Source organism: Indicator indicator, chromosome 28 (genome assembly GCF_027791375.1).
Source record: "Indicator indicator isolate 239-I01 chromosome 28, UM_Iind_1.1, whole genome shotgun sequence".
In the NCBI taxonomy this organism is placed as follows: Eukaryota; Metazoa; Chordata; class Aves; order Piciformes; family Indicatoridae; genus Indicator; species Indicator indicator.
In genome coordinates, this window is record NC_072037.1 from 7,676,008 (window position 1) to 7,697,335 (window position 21,328).

The following is a 21,328-nucleotide window of genomic DNA, read 5'->3' on the forward strand; positions in this document are numbered from 1 at the left end:
AGCTGCAGCCGTCCCTGGTGAAGGACAATTTTGTGAGGCAGCACCACTTTGCCTTATTCCTAGTGTCACCCCACTATGAGAAATGGGGGCCTGCTGCCACACCCATTTTTACCCTGGGCAGAAAGGTGGGGTTTGTCTCATGCTTTAAAACTTAAATAGCTATAGCATCCCAAGGGATAAAACCAGAACTAGAAAGAAATCAAGCTTAGGGTTTTGATCCAAAATGTATTGCACCACAAATTTCATAGTGTTTCATAATACAATCCATATTTACAGCATAAAAGGAAAGAAATCCAATGGCCATAGAAAGGATTATGTATACTACTGTTCAGGGACGAGGGAAAGTGCATTAGCTTTTTAATAGATGGATACACAGCATTCTTGCTCTGATAGCTAAAGAAAATTCAACACTTCACTATTTAATGGTAAGTTGATCCTGTTTGAGCTTTGGAATCTTACTGAAGTGGTGTTAGTGAATATATAATCTAAGCCTTTATGCTGTCACTCCATTCCAGGCTGCCTGTGCTGCTTTTCTTACTGTTCAGCAGCGACCTTTCAAGCCTGGATCAATGTAAACCGATTAGTCATTCAGCAGGCATCAGTGTGAGGGGAGGGAGTCCTGTCCCCTGGTCCCCAGTCCTACAGAAACAGGCCAGGGCAAAGGGACAGGTCTACAGCTAAAGACCTTAGAGAATAAAATCTTTCCAATCTTCCCCTTGCTTTGTTTCAGTAGGGAAATGATACAAATCTACTTTTTGATTGTCTGTTTTCATACTAGAGCAGAACTGTACTCTTCCCATGAACTTTTCTATGCTGTAGTTAAGTATCATGGATCAGGTTACTGAAGACTGTTTGGACAAGCTTGAGTATACTAAAAAAATCCTGTTGGCTTTCCTAACTTCAAATAAATACAACCTGGCTCTGCACTGAGGAGTGGCACTTGTTCCAAGGTCACAGCTACTGTGAGTGCCTGTGCCTGGGATGTGGCTGACTGACAAAACCAGGGAGGCCAGCCCAGGTACAGACTTGCAGCACATGTAATGCTCTGACAACTGACCTTGTGTGGAAGGACACTTTCATCTCTACCACAGCATGGGTGTGCATGGAAGGGAGGGCACAGGTCATGTGCTGCAACTCCAATACTGAGTCTCAACTGCCACCACCAAGGTCATCCACAGACCCCTGCCAGCAAAGTTAAAAACCTGAACAGTGACTGCATCTCCCCTGGAGGAGGACAGGATGAATTTTCTTGACTGTATTTAATAAAAATGTTGTTGGTCAGTAACATAAACCTTACTGTAAGAGAATGATTCAAACTGCAGCCTGCTCAAGTTCCATACACAAGTAGGATTTTTGAAAATCTGCTCCATTTTTAAGAAGTCAGACTTCCTGCTGCTTCCAATTTTCATCTAGATTTCACAGTGGTGGTAATACTAGAGGCAAAACTGTGCTTCTACTCTGCCAGGTGAGTGCCACTTTGGTCCTCTTTTCTTAAGAGCTGCTGGAACCAAGAGTTATTCATTATGAGTTGAATTTTGCCCTCAAAACCAAAAATATCATGAGCAGCATTTCTTCTACCATGTAGTTAGGACACAGTTAACAGCCCACTACACGTTCATAATAGTATTTAAGCATCAGTATTTGAAGTACAGAAAACCACAAACCAAAGAAGCAGACATGGGTTATGAAGACTTGCTGCTGGCAGACTTGGGAGAAAAAAAATCAAAGTGTTTAGTACCAGTGTTCTTCACTCTGTCACTAGGATTATTTAATTATTACTGTTTTTAAATAAAAGGTATTCTCAGTGTGCATTTACAATACCTGGAATTCAGCTTTAAAAACTTAAAATTTGTTTCCGACCCCTTCTTCCCAATGCTAACAACCTATGGTACAGGCTAATAGATTAGTTTTAAAGGCGACTGAGTATTAGGTACTATAATTAAGACCATTTTAAATATTCTTTTTCTTTAAGAAAAGTAAAATCAGACAACTCTAAAGTTGTGCTCTCAAATTAAATAATCATCATCAACATGCAGCCTTCAGGACTGCAGGCCAGGATATATGCACCTTACATGACACAGTGATATGAAACAAATGCAAATTATTAGTTATGTCAGTAAAACAAGGCAAGGCAGAGGGTTGTTTTTTTTTTTTTTGGTTAAAGCTCCTGCTCCTGTTCTTTGAAAGGCTTCTTAAACCATCAAAACCCCAATACAGTACTGCCAACATGTTTTTTTCCCCACTGCTTGCTTTCCACAGCAAAACAAGGAAGTGTTCCTGTTCCTAGAGTTAACTCAGCTCTAGTGCTCCACAACAGAAGTTGGAATCACCACCACAACAGACATGTTAAAAGCCTGGACTGCCAGCACCAGTACTGGTGAGGTTAACATTACCCTTTGGTGCCAAGGAAGCAAGAACGATGAGCACAAGGAGCTGACTTCCAGGAAGAGACCATCAAGACAGCAGTCCCTGAATCCAAGCCAGAAGAGGTGTTTCAGTTCGTAGTGAAAATTTCTCCTTGCACAGTATTAGTTCTGTAAACAGTGTCAAAAGTTCTTGTACAAAATACTGCAATGACAGTGATTAAGACACACCTGAAGCAGTGTGTGCAGCGTTCTTTTCACAGAAAAAAGTGGCTAGATGCTGACTGCCTGTTTTCAGGTTCCCCTAAGGCCACAATGTCCTTGGGCTTGAGATAGACGGCCGGATACTGCCTTTAGGAGATGGCTTTGACCCAAACCACGACATCTAGGATAGGAAAGAACAACACACTTTATGGTAGGTTCACACTTGAAAAAGAAAGGAAGTGGTACATGTACATCTCTCCATCACTTGAAAGAGCTATTTATAAAATAGGATGCTACAGACTGAAGAAATGAAAGGTCCACCACCACAACTGAAGGTGACTGAAGATTACACTTACATATATTGCTTTACAATAATGAAAAATCACAAATCTACAGTCATTCACAAGCACAGTATCTTCCATAAATCTAGTATTAAACTGTGCCCTGAAAAAGATGGCAAGGACATTTGCCTCAGTGGCAGTCCTGTGTACACTGAATGTGTCTATCTCAGTGTATGGGCAGAGATGTCTGCAGGACATGGAAAGAACCAAGGCAGCAGTCCTTTATGAACATTCACTGCTAGCCACATAGCTAGGGACTTGCAGGAGATTTTATGCAATGGAAAGGAGAAACAGATCTAGTTGTTCAAGCCCAATGTCAAGCCTAGTTGTTCAAGCCCAATGTCAAGCCAAGAATTCAGCTTCCTGCTTTAAAACTTCTGATTGTACTTCAGCAAGGGGCTTCCAGCTTCCCTCCATGGACCGAGTCTACTGTGTAAAGCCACACTGTTAGTCCCTCTCTGCAGCACTGGAAAGTTGCCATTTCCCTCAGTGAAATGGACAATTTCTGATATATGTGTGATTAGCTACCATTTTAATAATAAATTACATTTATTATGGTAGCTAATATTTGGAAAAGATACCTCTCATGATCTCCCAGCATCTGAGAATTTTCATTTCATCTGCTGGGAGTCCCATTAGAGACAACAAGAGGAACAGAACCCTTACCTTGTACTCCAAAGTTTCTTTAAGCATGTTTTCTTCCTCTTGTGAAAAATTCAGTAACACAGACACAGCTTTAATTAGATGGAATGCCTGAAAGAAAACACAGTGGTTTGTGGCTTACGATGCTCTCAAGCTCTACATTCTGGAGGTGCAGCACAGTTTTTCTATTGGTTTAGTCATACACATTTTAGTCACAGATGTGAGGAGCAGGGCAGCAGCCTTCTATTATCCCCTGTTCCAATAGACCTGGATGGCTTGTCTCTTATTTCCTCTGCTTGTGTTCCTTGGCTTTTTATTCTTTAACACTGGTTTGCATATTTGTGGGAAAGAAGACAAATGGGGAGGCTGCTTAGAATAGAGAAGCAGCTTGGTTCCTGTGGCATCCTGGTTATTTTAAGCTTTGAAAAGCTACCAATCCATGTAGGCAGGAGAGAACCATGCTGGTTTAAACAGACACTTAAGAATATTAACGCTACAGTGCTGATATTCTAAATGATGCACAAACGCAGAGTTAGTAACAGGATCAAGCACTCAGGATACCATGGAGCTGCAAAATTATTTCCTTCTCTTACCAAACGACTTGCAATTAAGCAAAGCATATTGCTGGCATGACTTTTTTCACCTTTAACTTTTTTTGGCACAATGTAGAGAACATGAAGGAGCTCCAAATGCACAAGGAATTGCCTGTTACAGATCAAGAGCAAGAAGTTTGTCTTCTTGTAGGTTTTTAATGTCTTTCTTAAATGTGCAACCACTTTACTGTATACTTGATATGCTTTTTAGAGTAGTGCAGAGAGAATGCCTTGTAGCTTCAGAACTTTAATTCCAGGCATAACTACCTTTTAAAAATTCACATTTCCCTTTCCTTTAGTTCATAATAATCTGTGCTTCCAAACACATTACTGTTAGCTATTTTGCTTCCTTGTCACCAACTTCTTAAGCTGCAGCAGCAGGACAGAATTGGCATAGAAGTGACAGGTGGCTGTTTCTAGAGACAGACTTGCAAAGAGAAGGTAAGTGGACATCTTTACCTCAGATTCCCGGCAGGACATGAATTTCAGTACAACATGTTTAAGGTATTCAAAGTTTATCTCCCTGGAGTCATTTAAATCAGAGTTGTTTGTGACAGTCACAGAGGCATTAGGCACTTCAGAATTTGCTTTTTCACGTACTTCAGGTACCTCACTGTCAGGCCTTATTTTCTAAAAAAAAAAAAAAAAAAAAAAAAAAAAAGGAGAGAAGTGCATTGGTGACTTTGGGAAAGGACCCAAGTCCAAGATTTGTAAGACACATTGCTTGCCTCCACGAGGGAACTTTTCCCTGGGGCAGATGTCATTCCCATGGTAAAATCTGGCTGAAGGGCAAGTAAGTAGCACTCAAATCTCCGTTCTTCACTCTACAGAAGGGCATTAAATGTCCAAAATTACCAAACACAGGTCTTCTGTAGCTAAAATTCTCCACTGCAAGAGCCTGGTGGTGATGACTATTTGTCACACCACCCATTCAATAAATAATCCAGAATAACAGATTTCCTTAACTGGGTTCACTGATCTGCCTGCAAACAAGGAAACTGCAGACATCCCTAATAAAAAAAAAAAAAAAAAAAAAAAAGCCTCCTAGCCAGCAGTCAAACTTTTGGAGTTAGTACTGCAAGTAACTGTCTGTAAGTGTCCACTGAGGAGACTGAAGAAACCTAACACCTACCAGCTCTTTCTGGAGTGTTTTCTTGAGTTCTGTCATTCTTTGCTGTAGCTGCTTTATCACCTGAAAGCACAGCAAAGGATAGTGTTAATACAGTAGTCATTGTTAGGACTCAGTTTGACTCACAAATACCTGAAAAAACTCAGGAAGCAATTATTAAACAATGCTGACAGCTCTGGAGAAGCAACCTGAATGTCTCACCTCTCTAGCTGCATGCATTAGCAGGTGTATGACAAGGTATTTGGGCCTTCATATGACAGCACAGTGGAAAGTGAACTGAATTCATACAAAAGAACTCTCCAGAAAAGCTGGGATCATTTGGTGCATCTTTCCTCCAAAACAGTTAAGGATTGCTACAATTCTGGCCATAGTTTTTATCCACTGTAGCTAGATCCTTGGACCACCTATCCTTCTAAGAGGCTGCAGCCCAGGCAACAACAATTATTCAACTTCCTAATTAAAAGGGGAAAGGCAAATTACTGTTTTTTCAGTTCACCTTGTTTTTCTCAGCAATTTGCTGTTCCAGCTCTCTGTTATCCTTCTGAAGCTGAATGACATCTGCAGCTGCTACCTCTCCATTCTGTTCCACCACACAGTTTTCTGGAGAATGGAAATGCTTGTTGTTCAAGTCTCTTGTTGATTCCTCTAGTTCTGAAACCTATAAAAAGAGGGAATTTGCAGAGGTATTATCAGATTCACAGCCCATGAACATTCCCCAGGCTGAAAGCCAGACTTCTTTTTGATGTTTATTTTCATGGTGTGGATGCTTCTTTAAACCAGAAAAACATCAGTAGCAACCAGGTCTCTCACAGGCCTGCTTATGACTCTTGGGTTTGTGTCACACTGGTTTCAGAATGGCTCTCTCAAGAGATTCTATGAGTCAAAATAAGGAGTTGTCTCTCACAAACCAGTCTGACAAGAAACAGCTTTCTTTAGGAAGAGAAGGAACACTAAACAAATAGTGGTGGTCTATACTGCTGGTGTTTCAGGTCATGAGCAAGGTGTCAAACTGAACAGCTCCCAGTAGGGACCACCAGGTATGATGGTACTGAGGGTGTCCTGCACACCTGCTTATTGTCCCAAGGAGTCTGAACAGATCAGACCTGTAACTGCACTCACATTTTTCACATGTTCCTTGGCCAACAGGCACTCCTGTATCTGCAGCTTCAGTTCATCAATTTCCTTTCTTGCCACTTCTTCTTTAGCCACTGCTTGGCTATTACTTGCTTCTATGTCAGATTGCAGCTGACCCATTTGCAGCAAGGCAGCTTCATGATCTGAGAAAGGAAAGACCTGCTTAGTATCAGTCTGCTGAATCAAATGGGAGCTTCTATTTATTTTTCTTAAACAAAGCAAGTTACAGTGATCCTGACCTTTCTGCTTTGCTCTATGATAAAGACAGATGATGGAATTTAGGCCACCCAAGCTCATGTGCATGTTTTTACAAAGGAGCAGCCCGACTGTTTGAAAGTCAGGGTGATTTTAATATTTAACATCATAATTATCAAAAACACCTGCTCTAAGAAACCACCATCGAAAGTTTGTGTGCCTTATGCTTGTGACTGGGCAGGAACACCCAGAGCTGAGCTGTTAGCACAGCGCTAGTCCATGAAACAGCAACCGGCGGCTGCAGTTTTGTTCCCTTTCTAGTGACAACTCACAAGAGAAACATGGTGGTTTAGAACCATAATGAAGATGACTGCACTTCAGTGGAATAGCAGTTTGTAGCTACTCTTTAAGTATGCAAATAGTCTTCCAAGAAAGTGCAGTTTTTAAAGTGGTGCACTGAAGGAGTAGTGTCAAATCTGCATCACTGGTTTCCTGCTTTGTGCAAAGCAGTCATTTATAAAATGTACCAAGATTTTTTTTTTTTTAATTTTGTGGAATATAGATATAGGATGTGGGTTTTAAGAAGTGGTTTTGTTTTTAAGGCTGCATTAGAGAGACTACACAATTGTTACTGAAGGACACAGGACTTTGAAGATTCAACAGATTAAATACAGAAATCTAGAACTATTACAATCTCCCAGGTAAGCCCAGAAGTAAAGACTGTACTTAGATAAAGCTGTTTGGGATATAGCAGGCTTGGTCTAACCTTGCCTGAGTTGGTTTAGTTCTTCCTTCTCTTTTAGAAGCAGATCATATCTTTCCTCAATCAGATGGTCTTTTTCCTTTATTAAGGAGGCCATATGTGAAACCTTCAAAGCAAACAAACAAAAGTCATTACAACATATGGAACTAGAAGAGTGCACTGGAAGACTTCAACATACCTCAGAGGTTCAGAATTGTTATTTTGTGGTGGCAAGGACTGGAAAAGAATTCTTGCATCAGTGACAAATGATGGTATCTACAACTGGCTCAGGCTGCCTGAGCTCTGTGATAGGCAATACACCACCTTGAAAAACTTCAGCATTAGTCTTACAGATATTACAATGTGGATGTTTGTGATCTATCCAGAGACTCACAGAAGGCATCACCTCTACAACGCTGACCTCATTAAAGAGCACTGCAGTCAATGTGATGTAAGAGCTAAACCATGCTTCTTTTCGTTCAGTTGTGCCACGGTGACAGATTGCCTCATCACCAGCAGGTGGCAGCTGTAAAAACAGCTGCTCAGCAAGACCAGAGATCAACTTGCACCCCTTTTACCTACAGCAGTCCCAGAAGAATAAACCAAAAGATGGGGACTAAATTCAGTCCAGCTTACTCAGATGGTAAAAGCAAACCAGGCTTAAGCAAACTCAAGCTCTTACTACCCACCATGACTTTTTTTAATAGAAGAGCAGAACAATACTACCTAGAACTTAATACTTAACTACTGAATACAACATCCTCCCCACAAGGAAATTCACAAGTGCTGGACAGCATTTGACATACCTACAATGGAACAACTCACCTAAGATGATTACATTCTTGTGCAGGATTTACATAGCTCCCCCCTTAAGTTTCAAGTTTACTGAAGCAACCACTGCTGTCTTGCATGAGGTCATGTCCATACCCATGGCAGAGGGGTTGGAACTAGATGATCCTGGAGGTCCCTTCCAACCCTAACAATTCTATAATTTTATGATTCTGATTAATGATCCTGAGTGTTATGGTAATTAGAAATCTACTCTGGCCTGTGAAAGGTGGGGAGCACCCAAATGTATTTTAGACTGTCAGTATTAACCAACCTGCTGCTGCAGTTCCTCTCTCTGTTTCCGTGTTTCTTCCAACGCTTTGGCAATTTCAACACTGACGGTTTCTCTGCTGCTCAATTCATTCTGCAAACCAAAAGAAATTCAGGTTACTTAAGACAACTAAAAAAAAAATTAAAAAAAAAAAAAAATCAATCAGTCTCTCATCTTTAAACCCAAATCTATTAACAACTAGAATTTATGGGTGTTCTGAGAGAGGTTTACACACAATTTACTTTACCAGATGAGTATTACTGTTTTCTTTTACTACACTGCTGCTATCTGCACATAAGAGCAATGCAGAATTAATCTAAGAGGCCAAATATATCCAATGCTTCAAAGACCCTTTATCTTGAAGTCTCTACCACAAAGGAGTAGCTCCGTCCTGCAACTGATCTCTGTTCCAGTTGTGCACCCCAGAGTAGCTACAAAAAGGTCTTTCAATAATCTCAATTTACAGTCAACAGACTGAGTAGATGTTGGTCACATATTTCCAGCTTTCTAACTTTTGTTTTGAATGCTATGAGTGCAACTTGATGTTGCACTGTTCTGCATTCACTACTATTAACAGGATTTAAAAGCTTTTCAAGCCTGACAATAGGGAAACCTATTATTTCTGCCTGATTTAGGCAGACCCAAGCATTCTGTTTCAGAAAAAAGGATCAGCCATTTGTGGTGCTCCTCAAATGCATTTCTACTGAGTACCAAAGACGATTTACAGCTGTTAAGTCTATGCAACCTGAATATGATGTGCCTCCAAGGACGGAAGACGCTTTGCCTTGAACTGTTTCCTAAACTCTGCCTTACCTTTAGCCTATTCAGTTCAGACTCTTGTTTTTTCAAAGAGGTCTCATATTCTTCTTTGCTTCCATGAAGATTTTCATTTTCCTTTTCCAACTGACTCTGTAAAATAAAAATTGCTTGAATACTGAATACAATTATTCTAATGCTTTGTTTTAAATAATTAAAACACATCAAATGATTTGCTCGTAGTTTCTCAAAATACAGCATCTTCTATTATAAAGCTAGGAGCACTGAATAGGAACGTTGAGACAACACTCAAGCTCTACAAGCCATGTTAAATTCATTTTGTGACAACTTACATGGCCCTCTGAACAGTTTCTGTACTTACAATCCTGTGCTGAGCAGCTGTTTTATCAAACTCCCAAGATTTTTCAAGGGCAGCAATTTGAGACTCCAGCTCCGTAACTTTCTGATCATACTGATGTTTTTCACTTATAATCTGTTGCTGTAGTTTATTTCTTCCATCCTCTAGATCAGTTTGCTTAAGAGAAATAAAGAATGCTACATTAATAAAATGGCATTTTGAAGCTCTGACAAGAACTGGACACAATTCCAGGTGACATGCTCAAACTGAAGCAACACTATTCCCTTGGCAGCATGCACTTGTCTGCAGACACAAGTTTAAGAGACAAACAGCAAGAAACATGAGAGAGAGAACTAAATATCTCTGGAGGTAATAAAGACTGATCTGCTACTGGTCAGAGAAATATCATGCAGGATACTCACCAACTTCTGGATCTTCACATCCTGCTCAGCAGCTGCTGCTTTGCTCTTTTTCAATGTTTCTGTTGCAGTCTGCAGGTTTTGTTCCAGTTCTTTATTCTAAAATACAACCATATATTAAATTCCTTATCCAATGGCACCTATGTTATTAAAAAAACGTACAGAATGTAGAGAAAGAACATTGAAACCACAAACCACATAGTTCAGAGAGACTGCCTACTTGACATACGCTGTTTTTAAAGACTCTTCACCAGACCACTACCTCAGCAAACTTGCACGTCAGCTATCTGGTTCTTAGGGCAGGGAAGATACACATGAAGTCTCCAACTTCATAGCCTCTCGACCCTTCTCCACTGATGGTGGGAGATGAGCAGAGACACTAATCAACTGGACTGTCCTTTCAAGATCTTTGGCTGAGAGCACAAGTGCAGTGAAGGGAGGAGCTATAAAGACACAGAGAGGCTGCAAACAGTGGGAATTTGTAGCAAAATACAAAAATGCTTACCTGTGCCTCCAACCGGTTCACAGTCTCAGTGTGATGCGTTCTGTCTCTCAGTGCCTGCTGCCTCATTTCATCCAGTTGATGCTCAAGAGTAACTTTCTGAAGATTACATTGAGATGAAAAACAGGAGGAAGGATGGACAAAGAGATAAGGCAGGGTTTAACTAAGCTTTTGCTGTTTATTTCATTAGTAAGATCAAACTAAAATGGAAGAATTATTTTGATGTGCAGTACAGCTTTGCTCTTGGAACCAAAATGTTTGATGCTTCTGCATAGGGCCTCCATAGATCAGTTGGCTCTGGGGATGAGATCATTAAATATTAAGAGTGGAAAATTCACTGGCATCTTGTCATGATCCAGATGTAAACTCCAGCCAGCAGCTAGATCACAATTTTCTAACCCAGAGCTTACTAAGTCAAGTTCTTTTACCATAGCAATAAGACGTGTGCCTGACCAAGGCAGAGCACTCCTTCCCTTGTCCCCCATCTGGGGAAATACTGCTCCAAGATGATTCTGGGAAGGAGCATCAGTGCATAAGCAAGAGACTGAGAACCAGTGAGAGAAAAGGCATTAACCAACACTGAGTTCTTCTTGTTTTCAGATGTTTCTTAACACTTTTGAGGCTCAAGCTTTCAACAGACAACATTCTGTTTGTAGACTTATGTGCAAAACCAGTTCCCCTCCCTGTCCCAGTGCTTTGCAAGTCATGGTAATAGAAGACAAAGAACAAGGGAAAGCATTTGCTGTTCTCTGCAAGGATGCACCAATAAAACTTTCAAGTTGTTCTGTCTCCTTTGGGGATGTTATAAAGCTGCTCTTTTACTTCTCAACAGTCAGATGTGCTGCCTAAACAGACAATGCAGAAAGACCAGTACAGACATCTGTGCAATATCTACATGAACAGGCTCAGTGTTGTCACCCACACAGCTCTGTCCAGCATAGACAATGTGCCAATATACACTGAAGGGACAAAAATGTCTGCATTACATCATCACATATTCTTTCCATGTGCGAGAAGTAATGTATGATCTAAAAAAAACCCCAAATCTCACTAAGATTGCACTTTTAAGCAGTCTATAAATGTATAATTACCTCTTTCAGTAGCTCCTGCACATGTTCATCCCCTGAAAGATTTCTTTCTAGCTTTTTTTCCAAGGAAGACACTTTTTCCTGCAGCTGTTCAGTAAGTTTATTCCTCTCAGCAAATTCAAGAGTCATCTGTGAGAATGAGAAATCACGGAATTACTTTTTGTAGCGAAGCTTCCAGCTGTGCTTTGAAGCTTTCCATTGTGGTCTGACTTTAAAAAGTGCCATTACAAAGAACAAAGACCTATTTGAAAAGACAGTGTCTAGAAACTGTTTTAGGATTGTACCAAGTTTCAAACTCAGAGTGCATTACCCAAACGTACACCTTTACACCAGCCAACAGAAGGTGCATCTGAAAACACTTCACCTTTTTCTTGTGTTGGTCATATTCCACCTTCAGAGATTCATGTTCCACCTGTAACAATGCCAGTCTCTTCTCACAACCAGAACCAGCAACTCGAGCCTAAAAATTTTGAGAAATTATTTGCTTTGAAACTCAAGTTCCCCAAAAAACACATAACTGATATCTAATCTAACTTCTGCAGACAAGGAGCTCTTTGAATCAAATCTCGCTTAACTCAAACTTACATTTTGCAAGTCTACAGAAAGCTGCTGAATGACAGTTTGTAGCTCCTGTTCTCTTAACTCCAGAGCAGTGATCTTATTTTCTGCATTTGTCTCAGCTGTCATTAGTTCATCTCTTCACAGAAAGAGAATAAAAAGAAGTGACATACCGTTCCAGAAAAATAATCTTTAGCAGATAATTCTGCTGCTTATGAAAATGGACTAAGCAACAACAAGATTTTCTTGTCCTAAAACCAGCCACTGCTTGATTATACATTTTCCCCCCAAAAAAGTGACAGTTCAGCATTCAAACTATAAAAAAAAAAGTTTACAAAACCCTAAACAAGGACTACTTTAATTGGATTGAAAAGAAACAGAAACTTGGCATTTACACCCTCATACCAGAAGCAATTATTCAGATAACTCACTATGTATATAAACTGTTCCCAAAAGACAGAGCTAAACACAAAGTAAAAGCACAGGGGATATGCACACACTGCTCCTCATGGAACACCACATCCATACCTCTGTGCCTGTAGCTCCAAGAACTGCTGCTGCAACTCCTGAAGATCTTTCCTGAGGCCTGATGACTCGTTGCTTGCATCCTGAAGCACCTCCTTAGTGTGGGTTAGCTCTCGAGTGCGTGCCTCTAAGTCCTGCTCTGCTTTGCTCAGAGATTCTTCCTTTTTCAAAAGCTGAATATTAGAATGTTATCTTTGACAACAGAGATGACCCAACAATACTGATAAAGCTCATTAAAAGCTGCCTTTTTACTTAAGCTACAAGCTGAATTAAATGAGATAATAAGCAAAATCCCAGAAAAGTCACTGTTCAAACAGACTCTGTAACACTCATGTGCCTACTGTTAGGATTTTGACACTGACCAAGACTGCATACAAGCAAAAAAGGCTAAAAAGTTTAAAGCAGAGCTACCACTAACTTGGTATTCTAACTGAAATTTTAGAGAAGAAAAACATTTAATCTTACCATGTGTTTAACTTTGGCAATTTCCTGCTGTTGAAAGCCCTCCAGTTCATCAATTTCATCTCTTTTTTGAAAGAGGTTCAAACTCTGCTCCCTTATTTCTTGTAACTGTTTTTCAAGCATTTTTTTCTCCTGATAAACCAACAAAACCAAAATGAATCCACAAATCTCTGCACATTCATTTCAAGTCAATGGGGGTTAGTTACACTCTCTGGGAATGGGATCTTGTCTTGCAGCCATAAGAGTCTCTGAAGGTGCTACATGTAGAAACTTCTCCACACTCAGGTCACAGCAGGCAATATGAAGCATAAAAATCCCCCCAGATATCTGTATCACCTAACTGAACTTAAAGATGGACAGCAAATGGCATGTTTAATGTCTTCACAGTGACCTACTTTAAAACAGACTGAGCTAAATGCTGTAACAACCACAAGACTGAAATCCTGAGTTAAAAGAATTCCTTACCAAACAGCTTCATTTATTTTATGAAATAGATGACCTACGACATGACCTCAGACAAAGTCACTACCTTCTTCTGGATCTCAGTTGTCTCCTCTCTGACAAAGGAAACTATTGTCCCACCTAACAATGGTACATCTTTCTCATCGTTGTCCATCATTCTTTACTTCTCCACTGAAAAGTAATTCCAGAGCTATCTCCTAAAGCATTGGGGCTGGTAACGAAAGCAAATGTTTGGCCTCTCCCACTGAACAAAGATCAAATGATAAAAAGGGCTGAACAAAGTTGAACAGTGGAAGTGTGCAGGCTGGTGTTTACAAATATAGAGACACAGTAAAACAAACAAATACATAAACCAAACCCAAAATATCCAAAGCTTAACTACCTTTTCAACTTGACCCAGCTTTTCCATCCACTCCTGAAGAAAGAAGAGAAAAAACCCAAACATTCAATGTCAATTTGAAGACATCTGTATTGTTAGAAGACATTCTTAGGTTGTAGAAATTATTTTTAAAAAATTAAAAATCACCAAAAGAAACAGCTAGTGTTTAATATATAAAGGCTCAGGAATCATTAATGCTACCTGAATACAAACGCTTTATGCAAGTAAAATAAAATGTGACAACAGGTCTGCTGTACCTGAATCTTGCCAAACACAAGCACAAGTCTAACCTTTCATTAGAAATTAGTGTGGGCTCTGATTAATAACAGTAAGAGCAGTCTGAACAATGGCAAGCCCAACACCATCCCTGTCATCTGAATGCAAACCTCCCCTCTGTCCTTAACACTGGCACACCAAGTATACACAACTCTGAACAACTACTGTAACTAAAGGTGACACCTGCCTAAAGCACTCAGATCCCCACAGACAGTCAGAAGTTGAGTCATTCGAGCTCAGTTACCTGGTCCTTTTTTTCTAAGGCCAAAGCCATTCCTTCGGCCATCTTGGCTCGACTGGCCTGATGAGCTTCATTCTGCTCCTGAAACTTCCTCATGGAGGCTATCAACAGAGAACCACCAGCTGTATTAAAAACTCATCTTTTAAACTTGCTTCTCAATTTTCTGTAAGTTATTTATAAATTTAAAGAGCTTCTTCTCCAAGTAATCAGCCCCATCTTGAGTCTCTAGCACTAACGCTGTGCCACTTCTTACCTTACACTGCTTGCATGTTGGACATGTGCCAGAAGTAACAGAAGACAGAAATACTGTTCCTCAATGGATTGTAACAGAGCTGTAGGTTTCAAAAAGATCTCTCCCACATCTCAGCCCCAAATTTGGCAAAAGGAGCATAACAAATACTTTGATCAACAGCAAACACACTACTGTTGCTTTTTACACCATAAATAAGGCAATAACTCATGTTCTAATTCTTAGCAGTACAGTTTTAGATAAAAATGGTTAAAACATTTCTACATCAAACCCATTTCCTTCCAACCATAACAGCTCTCATCTTTAAAAAAAAATTAAAACCAAAAGGAAAAGGAAAAAGAAAAGTACGTACAATCCTGATGCTTTTCTAATGCATTTTCAAGCTTCTCTTTTATCTTCTGCAAGTTTCGGATCTGATCAGCATAATCTTGTGTGAGAAGGGAGAAGCACAGACCAGGAATGAACAGACATTGGGGAAGGAAAGTTTTAGAAAAAAAAAAAAAAAAAGAAAGAAAAAAAAAAGAAGGAGAAAAAATAAAGAAAAAAGGATGAGTGGAAAATGACAATGATTTTCTCAATCAGAAAATCATTCCTGCTGAGGAAAACTTGGGTGAACATAACAATGAACACACGCAAATAGTTGTCTACTGTCCATGGGGAGGTGGGCTAGTTACACAAACAGGGCAGTGCCTGGGAGTGAAGAACTACCCCTACTTTTTACTTCATTCAAGAACAATGATCTACTTAACCCTATCTAGGAAAGGTCTCTCTCACTGGAGCATGCAAGGATAGAGCAACTCAGACACTTGCATCCTCAGTCCATAGTGGTCATTGTCCAAGTCACTATGTCCCTGAGGCTGAACCCTGGCTGTGCTCCCCTTGGCCACTAACAATCTCTCACCACTGCCACGCCTACCCGACAGGAACTGACAAGGCAGGCAGACAGAAAACACACACATGCCTTGGAGAACTTTATGTACAATGGAAAGGAGAATTTACCTTCTGACTGGGCTGCTCACGTAAGTCTCCTCACTCCCAGAGCCCCTCTCTCTCCCATACTAAGCCCAAACCAGCACTTTCAAGTTTACCTTTTGTAAACAGGTGAACACTTTGTCCTTTCAAACTATCACATGAAACCAATTTCTGAATTTTGACCTGAACAGGACCTTGATAATTGCTTGATTAAATAAAAATGATCCTGAGCTAGCTATAACCTTTATTTTCCAAGGCTGCCTGTGAGCTTTGGGAAGCAGCAGCATAACACGGTTTAGCCAAGTTTCTGATCCACTCCCTACAACAGGCATGGAAAGTGTTGTCAAAGCAGAACCCTTACTACAGCTTTATAGAACACGGTATTATCTCAGAAAGAAAAGTAGCATCAAGACTGTTTAAGTCCTTTGCTTTTTCTTCACTTCCAAGTTCACTTCTCTAAGGACAGCGCTTCGTCAATATCAGAGAGCTTAGATCCAAAGAGAACAAACTGTTTACATGCACAAAGTAAAACAGAAGTGGGGAAAGCTGCTATTTGAAGCATGGGGACAGAAAGCTATCCCAACTGTTCAAAAGAATCACACACACACACCAAGAAATCAACAGAAAAGTTACACTGGATGCTACCTAGGTGACAATCAACAGGGTTGTTACAAATTATTTTTAAAAAACACCTAACCCCACGATTTTTAATAAATTAAAATACTTAGGTTCAAATGAAAACATTGCCTGAAGTAGTAGGGGTTTATATGTATTCAAGACACATACCAGACAGCTTGACCTCCAGTTTTCTTATTTGTTCATTTCTTCTGAACAACTGGGATGAAAGATCCTCTCTAGAGCTGCTTCCATCAGAAGCCTTGGTAGAAAAACAACACTTGCGTAACTTAGAGAATTTAGATAAACTGATCCTGCCATATGCCAACTGTATGATACCAAATCCTATCCCACCTAAGAATAATGCTTCCATTTTTCATGTAGAGGGGAGTTGCACTAGCACAGCGGAACGTGAAAAAATGCTGAACAACAGTATGGGTTTAACTAGGCAGTTCTGCAACACTAGCCTGCTTCATGAGATCCAATGCTTTCAAACCAAGCTAGAGTTGAAAATTCTTTGTTCAAATTAACCACTGAGGAGCTGGCACAATAGAACAACTAAAGAGGGGAATACAGGCTCTACAGTAGAGGCTTCAAAATGGCTCATAGCAAAAATCTTTTGAAAAACTAAGCAAGCAGAAAAGAAACATCAATGCTCTTCAAGTCAGATACGCTCATGTAAGCACTGACAGAGTTTTTCTCCCATGCAATGAACTCACCATCCAAAACCCATTGCAAAACTAACTTAATCTCTCTAGGTTGTTTTTTTTCTTCTTCATAAAAATCAGTATTAACAGCAGTTAAATAAATTTGCTAAAACAACTAATTCTTAGAGGTCTTCTGAAAATCACTCAGCTTCAGCTACTGTCATTATTTGCTTTCTATTCTTTAATCTCTCAAGACAGTGAAATGAAATTTCTACATGAGAATTTAAGTGAAAACAAAAGGGGGGGGCACAGAAAAACACAAGGCTAATATTGTAAAATGTGTTTAAACATTGGGAGCTCAAACCTTCTGCTTAACAGAACTGGAATTTCGGCTCAGCTTCAGAAAAAAAGAGTTAGAACTAAACCATGGAAATAACTTCTCCATTTTGCAGACAACAAAACAGAAAGACACAGCAACTTGCTGCAGTAGAGCAAGTACTGCTGGCTCCAGCAGTAGGGAAATACTGAGTCTTGATCCACGTTTTCAAGAACGTGATAGCCAGAGGTGCCAGAGCATTACAGGGTTTCATTTAAGCCACAGGATCCTGGAATGACATCACTTCCTTAATACGTCATAATGCAAGAGAGTCCACATTAAGCGTTGGAGCAACTCAAAAGAGTTTTGAGTGCCACAAAACTGCACACAGGATCCTGGCAGTGACACAATATGCTGGACTGGGAAGAGAACCAAGAAGCCAAGAGGCAAACACAGGTCCACAGAAAGAGGACAGTTAGCCAGTATCGAGCTTGCTTTGCTACTGCTTCAGTAATGGGGATGCTTTACAAATAGGGATGTTACATATTACTACAGCTTTATTTGGTACTTAACGTCTATTTGACAACGTTCTGTATTGAGGCAGCTTTGTAACTCATGCTGACATGGGAATACGTGCCTCCTGGTAACTACTACAGTTGGCATACAAACATGTTCTCTTCAGCATTTAAATTTATTCAAGCCAATGAGTCATTCGTGCATTAAGACATACACCTGCAAAGGCACCACAATACACATTCAACTCATCCACTTGATTTTGTATAGTTGGCTCTAAAGCCATAAGATAAATACTGTAAGAAAAGCTAAAATGAGAAAGGCAGGTGTAACTTACAAAGTCATCTCCAGAGTCTGCTCCCACGGATGTAATCGACTCCTTACTGACAGATCTGGGGATCCTGGCAGCTCCTCCGGGTCGGGGAGCAATCGCTGCCTCTTCTGCGATCTTCTTCTTCAGCTTTGCAAACATTTTACTACTCTACAGCACTCAGATATCCAGGTACTTTGAAGCGCCACTACCTCCGATATGGTTAATTTACTGACACTTTGTTTAAAGCTTCCAGATGCCAAAATTTAACGTTGTGCCTCATCCACCGTTTTATTGCATTTCAAGTTCCATTAAAGCCTTCATAGCCTAGCATTACCTACAAATCGAAGACATATGATTTCCACGCTAAAAATTGCTACTCATCTTAAATATTTAAAGATAACAAAAGACCTTTTAACATTACATCTACTACAATGCCCGAAGAAAAAAAGCCATTCAGAGCAGAGCCCTTTAAAGCACAACCCCAAACCTAAGCCATGACAGTGTTCAGGATCACGGTGGGCCGCGCCGGGACGGGCAACAGCCGGGGCCGGTCGCTGTTGAAAGAGCGGTGTACGGGCGGACGGCTCCCCCCGAGACCGGCAGCTCTCCGCAGAGCTGCCCCCGCCCAAAGGCGAAGGATGCTGAAGAGTCCACCTATCCCCTGCAGTCCGGTTCGTCCCCGGCGGCTGTTGCCCAGCTCCGAGGCCACCGAGGACCCGCCGCCGCTCACCCGGAGCCCCCGGCCGAGCACTGCGGCCCAACCCCGCCACCCCTCGGTTCCCCAGCCAGCTTGCCACCGGACCCAGGGCACCCCAACCCCACATCAGCTCTCACCGCCCATGGCCTGGCCTGGCCTGGCCTGGCCCGGGGCCGCCGCCGCTTCCCCTGTCGCCGCTGACCCGGAAGTGCCGCGCGTGCCGGAAGCGCCACGAGCCGGAAGCGGCACGAGCCGGCGCGCAGGCGCCGTGGGGCGGCCTGGAGTCGCGGGTGTCCTTACGCATCCCCCAGCCCTGCCCCGCAGCAGCCGCTTCCTTACAAGCGTTTGCAGTTTATTGATAGTAAACGCCTTGGACACGGCCGGAGAGGCGAAGGGAGTTCTGAAAACAGCCAAGCATACATGTGAGGGAACGCGAACGGCCCGGCCCGGCCCGGCCCAGCCCTCCCGCAATGGGGCGAGGGGAAACCTGTAGCCCCGGTCCCACATATACAGAGAGAAAAAACAACAAACGGCTCGTACACAGCAAAACCGGAGAAACGCCGGGACAGCGAGTGGCCGCTGACGGAAACAAGCGTACAGAAATCTGTTCGAATGTCACTGAAAAGGGCTTAGAACGTGATAAAGCAGTAAGCAGGCCTTGCGTTCCGGGTTTGTTACCAGTACAAACCACGGTGGAAAGGAAGGTGTTTGCTTCTGAAATGGAGTAAGAGCAGTTTTCATGTTGAGCTTTGCTTTTACTTTTCTCCAAAATAGCCAGCAATAATACAAACATATTTCTTTCCTCCCCCAGACACCAAGAACAACGGCAGAAGAGTTTCTCGTAGTTCATTGCTTTGGCGATTTATGGATCCCTTGCAAAAAAAAAGTCAATTTGCTCCACAAAAAAAAAGTTTATTTATATATCTATATATATTTTAAGTAAAATATATGTTCTTACCAAAATATGATACACAGGCACATGGCTGTAAAATAAGTTCAATTCCCTATAAAATTACTTTTGGTAGTAAATAATCTGATTCTCAGAGAGGCAAAGCACTCCTTGTACATCTGCAGACTGAGGCACAGTTCCTCTCTGCCTTTTCAGAGCACCCCCTCTCCCACTTGTGGTCCCCTCATCCTTTTTACCAAGCCTCAGCCAGAGCAGAAGCAACTTGTGCTTTTTAGCCTGCATGATGCAGAATGCTGCCCCCAACAAGTCACTGAGAAGTGATAATAATGAACACATGCCAAAAAAAAAAAAAAATCTGCAAAGTCAGTGGAGCAGATAGTCACACCAGGCCGTTATTCTTGAAGGACCAGCTGCTGTTACTGGATCTGGTAGGAGCTGAACTGCTCAGGGAACTGCTTTGGGCCAGCAAATTGCACTGAACTCTGCTCTTGATGTGAATGAAAGCAGCATCTTTAACAGCAAACCATCTATGTGTGCATGTGGGCAGCTGGCACATTAGTATGTCAATAAAATTCAGAAACGCTCCTTACTCCCCCAAAAGATTTGTCAAAGTCAGAAATCCTGAACTCAAGTCTCCTCTGTCTTGGCAGAATAATGGTTTGGAGGAGAAAAAAAAAATAACACGTCACTGTGTATAAAGCAGATGTGTGTCTGATGTGTTCCTCCCCTGCCCTGTGGGCATCCAGATCATTAAAGCACCTGCAGTAGGTTTGGTCACAGAAACAGTACTGCTCTAAAAGACATTAAAAATACAAGAGAGCCACCTCAGGAAGGTATCATCTCCATGTTCTGGAGAATTCTGCCCCTGTCCTCTGCATCTGTATCCTTCCCATGAAGGCTGACTGTGGCTCATCTACAGTTAAGGAGCTGCACAGAGCAGCTTTAAGCTCTGTAAACTGGGTTCTTCCCCTTGCTTGTAAGATTACTCATGTTGCTACCACCTGCAGAGATCCCTCAGTCCCAGGAGCAGCCGTGGTCACCACAGATTAGTGACTGACACCAAGCAGCCATTATCATGCACCGGGCAGAACTGAAAGAAGGCTCTGCCACTGCTATCATTGGTGATCTCTGGTCAGAACAGTTACTGAAAAATCTAATAGATAAAACTTGAACAAAAGAAGGCTCAAGACAAAAAAGTTGTTCAGACAGATTCCAAGTTTTTTTAACTGTCAGGAAAAAGCAGACTTGCAGTACATCATGGAGTTACAGCACAAGGCAAGGCAGCGGGACAGGGGAGTCGCTTCACAACAGCATGCTAGGGATGGGTCTTGGAGCAGCACTTTCATCCTGTCCTTACAGAAGTCTGACCAGAACTACTGATGTTGGAGCTTTCGAAGGTGATTATTTGAAGCCTAATTTCCTCTCCTTCCCATCTATTTCCTCTGAGCTTCTCCCTGGGGAGAGTCTTGAGGGGTTTGGAAAGTCATGACTTGACGAAAATTATTTTGATGCGCTACCCACACAAACGGTCCTGAAACTTCTCAAGAAAGTGCTCCAGGGAGAAAGTCCAGTTTGCACAGCTCACAGAAGTTAGTGGTCCGTTTAGCTTGCACACAAAGCAAAATGA

General features: G+C 41.5%; 1 protein-coding gene across 1 annotated transcript; it reads right to left on the bottom strand.

The window, feature by feature from the left end:
* Nucleotides 1–217: 217 nt before the first annotated feature.
* GOLGA1 (golgin A1) lies at nucleotides 218–18,416 on the bottom strand. The gene is made up of 22 exons (XM_054393279.1): nucleotides 18,119–18,416; nucleotides 16,477–16,567; nucleotides 15,071–15,145; nucleotides 14,472–14,569; nucleotides 13,955–13,987; nucleotides 13,114–13,242; nucleotides 12,652–12,821; nucleotides 12,151–12,262; nucleotides 11,930–12,025; nucleotides 11,569–11,694; nucleotides 10,481–10,576; nucleotides 9,979–10,074; nucleotides 9,581–9,733; nucleotides 9,256–9,351; nucleotides 8,446–8,535; nucleotides 7,368–7,470; nucleotides 6,392–6,549; nucleotides 5,769–5,930; nucleotides 5,276–5,335; nucleotides 4,603–4,773; nucleotides 3,575–3,661; nucleotides 218–2,748 (listed from the first exon to the last, which is right to left on the bottom strand). Exons 1-22 carry the CDS (start codon nucleotides 18,251–18,253, stop codon nucleotides 2,668–2,670), a joined length of 2,418 nt encoding a protein of 805 aa, XP_054249254.1. The 5' UTR covers nucleotides 18,254–18,416; the 3' UTR covers nucleotides 218–2,667.
* Nucleotides 18,417–21,328: the final 2,912 nt, after the last annotated feature.

What these genes read in the sequence shown, in the direction of transcription:
- GOLGA1 (XM_054393279.1), bottom strand. Translation starts at nt 18,253, where the DNA reads ATGTTTGCAAAGCTGAAGAAGAAGATCGCAGAAGAGGCAGCGATTGCT. An exon ending in ACTGGAGGTCAAGCTGTCTG is followed by an intron (nt 15,146 to 16,476) that starts GTATGTGTCTTG and finishes TTCTCACACAAG; the next exon opens with ATTATGCTGATCAGATCCGA. An exon ending in ATTAGAAAAGCATCAGGATT is followed by an intron (nt 14,570 to 15,070) that starts GTACGTACTTTT and finishes CTCTGTTGATAG; the next exon opens with CCTCCATGAGGAAGTTTCAG.